The 6,223-nt window shown below is 37.4% G+C and overlaps 1 protein-coding gene across 1 annotated transcript; it reads left to right on the top strand.

Moving 5' to 3' along the window:
* Positions 1-4,056: 4,056 nt before the first annotated feature.
* LOC140877795 (uncharacterized mitochondrial protein AtMg00860-like) lies at positions 4,057-4,776 on the top strand. Its single transcript, XM_073281373.1, has 3 exons — positions 4,057-4,167; positions 4,293-4,346; positions 4,393-4,776. The coding sequence occupies exons 1-3, from the start codon at positions 4,057-4,059 to the stop codon at positions 4,774-4,776; spliced, it is 549 nt and encodes a 182-aa protein (XP_073137474.1).
* Positions 4,777-6,223: the final 1,447 nt, after the last annotated feature.

Below are 6,223 nucleotides of genomic sequence, written 5' to 3'. Positions count from 1 at the left end.
TCATCTGTGCTTCATCATGCCAAAAGCTCCTACCAGCTGCTGCACGTCTTATGCAAACCATTTCCCTATCTGCTACCTCATGCGCTTCACCAGCTGCTACTCCTCCATGCCCTCCAATTCCCCATCAGTGCTCCATATCAAGTGCAATCGCGCAACCATCCAGCTTCTCTTCTGTACAACTACTTTGTGCAAACGAGCAATTCCCACCTGCTTATCATCATGCACCAACACACTCCATGCGCTATTTGTTCCCAGCAGCATGCTAACAGCTTATCCAAGGGCCTTCTTCCATGCACCATCGACCTTCATGGCTACTATGCCTCGCATTTGTTCCTTTTCCCTTAATCATTACGAGTTTGCTATTGTCTTTATTGCTTTGGTTTTATTATTGTTTCTTCACCGTGTGCATGTCTCCTTTTCAGGTACACTTGGATGTGCATGTTGTGCGTCTTCAATTTCCTGCCATGATCGGTTTCTGATGGTGTTCTACATGCTGGATATTATTTTTCATCACCATGATGGTTACGCCGAGTACTGATGCTCGGTGTCGAAGGTACGCGTCCCGTGTCCCTTGTTCTTTTTATTGTTATTAATCATTAGGGACAATGATTACGTTAAGTTTGGGGGGGGGGGGTGAATTAGTTTTTGGTTTTGTTGATAAGGTTGAAAGTTGTTTAGTTGATTACTGTTTGCTTCATAGTTAATTTTTTTTTTGTTTGAGTTATTGAGTGTTGTTGAGTTGAGTTGAAAAGAAGTCAAGAAATAAATGGATGCATGGCTGAAAAATAAAATTTTGTGCTATAACTGAAATCCATGATTGTCTACATATCTGACAAATATTTTTAAGAAAAAATGGAACCAATTATATGAACAATTTCATATATACTCTGTGATTAATACTTGAATCTGAATTTTGAAACATACAGACATAGATATGATTGAGGCATTGTTTGAGATTTTTTGGGCCTAATTTTCATTGAAATAATTTATCCCTAGTTGCCATTTGAGCTTACACGTATATTAGTACTTTGAGGTATAGAAAAGTTTGAATTTGTTGAAAAAAATCATCGTTTACTGCTGATGATTAATCTTTTCTACACTGATTGGAATTTGTATGAATTAATTGTGGATTGAGACTTGTCTAGAACTAGTTCAAACACTCTTCGAGGCGAAATACGGGCAAAAACTGAGATTATGAATGATTTAGGCAATTTTCTGAATTCGTTTGAGCCTTTCAAGCTACCTAATTAATGTATTTTATCCTTAGTACCTTGTTTGAGCTTTATGAAAAATCGAATAACATGCATGTAAACGTGTGATTAAACCCCCATTCGTCATTATTTCAAGGTCCTACATTGACTACCTGAATAGCCTAAACACTAATTCCTACCTTTATGGGAGTAATTTGAATGCTAAAATGTTATATGCTTCTAGTTATTATTTGTGAAAAAAGGAATGGTGTGGTGGATGATTTGAAAAGATGAACAGAGGTAGTAGAAAAAAGAGTTGAAAAAATTGTGAAAGAAGTTGTGAAGAATTTGAAAAATCAATGAAGTGGAAAAATAAAGTGTGAAGTTATGAAAGAAAAGGAGTCGAAATTAGAATTGAGTTTAAACAATAAATTACTCCTTATTTGAATTCTTATCCTTTATTTGTAGCCATGAGCCAGGCCTTACACTACAAGCTGATTAAGTCCTATTGATCGAGTTTTAGTTGCCCAATATACTAGTGGAGAAGAGTTGCGAGAATTTAGCCTATGGACTGTTGATTGATGCTTTTAATGATTATGAATTTTGATCGAAACACGCACACACGCTTATTCTTTGCATTTACCTATTTGTGACTGTTTTTGATTTTATATCCTATATTTTGATCCCATGCTACCTTGAAAAGTCCTCATGATCTATGAATGTTTGAATTGAACTTGGATAAGGGTGTTTTGAAACGTGAGTTGCGGAGATTGTGAGTTTATGCGGTTATTTTGTTATTGGATGAAATTTTCAAGTGTTAGTTGGGTGTGATATGATTGGATTTGAAATTTTTTTGAAATCATTGCTGAGGCTATTGCTCCATAATATTTCTTGGCTATTCGTATGAGTTTGATAGAATGAGTTTTTAGAATTTATTGGTTTTAATAGTTTTGCTCGGGACTAGCAAAAGTCTAAGTTTGGGGGTATTTGATAAGTGTATTTTATACACTTAATTTATTTATGATTTTAATTGTTAATTATTGGTTTCGATCAGATTTATGTGGGTGTTTTGTTGTTTTTGTGTTCGTAGGGAATTATAGAGATTTGGTGGAGAAAAAAAGAAATTAATGGAAAAGAAGATTTATTTTTGAGGGCTAATTGCATTCACACCCCCTGTGAAAAGTCTAAAAGGCATAAAACCCCCTAAGAAATATTAATAGGCTAATGCATCCCTCAGTTTTTTAAAATGTAGCACATTTCACCCCTATGTTATACAAACTCGGGCACCTTTATACCCTCTCATAGGGGTTTTTATGCTAATTTTTTTAAAACATAGGGTCTAACATGCTATTAATTTTACACAGGGGGTTTTATGCCTTTTAGACTTTTCACAGGGGGTGTGAATGAAATTAGCCCTATTTTTGAAGAAAATAAGAAATAAGATTTGGTGAAGAAAAGAAAATTAAAGGAGAAGAAGAAGAAGAAGAAGAGAAGAAACGTTAATGGGCTTTTGCTTATTGGGCCTTAAATGGTTAGCGCATCTTCAAGCGCTAATGAGGAAGGGAAGAAGAGCTAACGCGCAGAATTGAAGATTTGAGAATGCGAACTCAAGGCACTCCCGCGCTGTTCCTAGCGCGCCCGCCCCGATCGTAATATGAGTGTTTTTATTATTTCGGAAAATTATTTTCATGGGCTATTATTGGGCTTTTGTGTACAGACATAAAAGGAATTTTTGAGCGTGAAATTAGAAGGAGAGCTGCCACAATCATACACACATATCAGAGAAATATTTTGATCGTGATTTTTGAAGAAATCTGGAGCTTAATTGAAGAACGAAGACGGAGATCGATAGACCGGACACGGCGTCGAGTACGGATTTGTTTCTTATCTTTTATTTTAATTCTGAATTTATGTTTGGATTTATGAATTATTGTTTTATTCAAAATTTTATTATGAACTAATTTTTAGAGTCTAGAGGTCGGATGGAACCTAGTGTAGACACTTTCATGAATTTTTGATTTTATCAAATTGAATTTCTTCTAGATTAATTGTTTTTTTTAGAATTGATTTTCTTTTCAATTATCTGATCAATAATTAATTTTTTATATTTATTTGAAATCATTGCTCGGGAGAGGGGATTTTGAATAGGACATTAGAAAATACACTGTTAATTATTTATACAGCTCGGGAGAGTGTATAATTTTAACAGAGCTTTTAAAGAGAACATTTTTTTGTGATAGATCACTGCCATAAATTCTTAATAGGGATATTGGAATTGAATTGTAGTTGATAAAAATTATATGTTTCTCGGGAGAGGGAAATAATAAACTTAAGTGTTCTTGGATATTAATTGATTGAAATAAATGAAGATTAATTAATTATGATTGATTGTTGTTGAAACCAGGTGAAATCTATACCTCTAGACCATTTTTCTCTGATTGATTTTTATCTGAAAGTTGTGTGCGTGCTTATCAAAACTTCATTGCTATTTTATTTTTCTGCAAAATTTCTGAAAGTTTGATTTTCTAGATAAAGTTTAGACTATTTTAATTACAAGTACTGAATATTTTCATTTTACTCCCTGTGGGATCGATATCTGAATTATTCACTATATTAAAACTTGACACTCGTATGCTTGCGAGGAATTTTCACAACAGGGGCGCTTCCCCTTCGAATTTAATTCGAAGGTTTAGCGCCCCAGCGCTGCCAATGCAGCGCTGGGGCGCTGCAAATTTTTTTATTTTTTTTTTAAAATAGCGCGGGTTAGCCGGACCCTGAACCGGCGGTTAACCGGAACCGGCCATTGGCGGGCCGGTTAAGGGTTGGCTAAAAGCCAACCCGGACCCGGACCGTGGATAGGTCTACAATGGTGTTCTCAAAAATTGATCTACGATCAGGCTACCATCAACTGAAGGTGAAGGATGTAGATGTGCAGAAGACAGCATTCAGGACTCGCTATGACCATTATGAGTTCTTGGTAATGCCGTTTGGGTTGACCAATGCACCAGTTGTGTTCATGGATTTGATGAACAGGGTGTTTCAACCTTTTTTGGATCAGTTTGTCATAGTCTTCATAGATGACATACTGATCTATTCTCGCAGTTTGGAGGAACATCGTCAGCACTTGACTACAGTGTTGCAGATTTTGAAAGAAAAGTAGCTTTATGCTAAGTTCAGTAAGTGTGAATTTTGGCTATAGAAGATTTCATTTTTGGGTCATATAGTTTCAGCTAAGGGAATTGTGGTGGATCCGTCTAAGGTGGAAGCGGTTCGAAATTGGGTTGCTCCGAAGAATGCTACAGAAATACGGAGTTTCTTGGTTTTAGCAGGCTACTACAGGAGATTTATTCAAGACTTCTCTAAGATAGCTCTACCACTGACTTCCTTAACTCGAAAAGGTGTGAAGTTTGTGTGGTCAGAACAATGTGATAAGAGCTTTGCAGAATTGAAAGAAAAACTGATGTCAGCGCCAGTGCTAGCAATTCCCGAAGGCACGGGTTGTTTTGTGGTTTATACCGATGCTTCTAAGAGTGGATTAGGAGCTGTTTTGATGCAGGATAATAAAGTAATAGCATATGCATCTTGACAGCTGAAGGTCCATGAGAGGAACTACCCGACTCATGATCTTGAGTTGGCGGCAGTTGTTTTTGCTTTGAAACTTTGGAGACACTACTTGTACGGAGAAAGGTGTCAGATTTTCACTGATCACAAAAGCCTAAAATATTTCTTCACTCAGAAGGAGTTGAATATGAGGCAGAGACGATGACTGAAATTGGTGAAGGACTACGACTGTGACATTAGCTATCATCCTGGTAAGGCTAATGTTGTAGCAGATGCATTGAGTCGCAAGTATGCGACATTGAACCAACTGACAGTCCAGTAGGAGTTGATTAATGATTTTGAACGGATGAGTTTGGAGGTATTCGAACCAATGGAGGTATGCACTCTAGCAGCCTTAACAGTAGTACCTAGTTTTCTTGAGAGAATTCGAGCAGGCCAAGCTTCTGATGAACAGTTGACGTTGTGGAGGAACATAGATGAAGCTAAGGGTGGTACATTGTACACTGTCAAAGATGGAATTTTTCATCACCGAGGTAGGATGTGGGTGCCAGCAGTAGACTCACCGAGAGTTGAAGTGATGACTGAAGCCCATACTGTTCCGTATTCCATTCATCTAGGAAGTACGAAAATGTAGGATCTGAAATCCTTATATTGGTGGCCAGGTATGAAGAGGGATGTTGTAAATTTTGTGAATGAATGTTTGACTTGTCAGCAAGTGAAGATCGAGCATCAAAGACCGGCAGGACTCCTGAAACCATTTCCAATACCTACATGGAAGTGGCAAGATGTCACTATGGATTTCATGGTAGGATTGCCAGTTTCACCGCGAAGGATGAACTCGATTTTGGTGATAGTTGACAGGTTAACTAAGTCAGCTCATTTTATTTCAGTTAGGAATAACTTCTCGATGAATCAGTATGCAGAGCTGTACATTCGAGAAATATTCAGATTGCATGGAGTACCAGCGAGGATAGTATCTGACGGAGATCCTAAGTTCACTTCGAACTTTTGGGGTAGTTTACATAGAGGATTGGGAACGAAGCTAGCTTTCAGTACAACTTTCCACCCTCAGACAGATGGTCAGTCAGAACGAGTGATCCAAATACTCGAATACATGTTGAGAGCTTGTATGATCGACTTTGGAGGTAATTGGGAATCGAAATTGCCTTTAGTGGAGTTTACTTACAACAATAGTTATCAAGAAACTATTGGCATGGCTCCTTATGAGGCATTGTATGGGATAAGGTGTAGAACTCCCCTACACTGGGATGAAGTTGGAGAGAGAGCTGTTTTGGGACCGAAAATAGTGACCCAAATGGTAGATGTAATAGCCAAGATCAGAGACAGAATGTTGACAACTCAAAGTCGACAGAAACGTTACGCTGACCAGCGACGTAGAGATTTGGAGTTTGAAGTAGGTGACCATGTATATTTAAAGGTGTCACCATGGAAAGGAGTTATGAGATTTGGAA

The sequence above is a fragment of the Henckelia pumila genome, chromosome 2 (assembly GCF_033568475.1).
Source record: "Henckelia pumila isolate YLH828 chromosome 2, ASM3356847v2, whole genome shotgun sequence".
NCBI lineage: Eukaryota > Viridiplantae > Streptophyta > Magnoliopsida > Lamiales > Gesneriaceae > Henckelia > Henckelia pumila.
The sequence above is the reverse complement of the archived record's forward strand: the minus strand, read 5'-3'. Positions and strand labels throughout refer to the sequence as shown.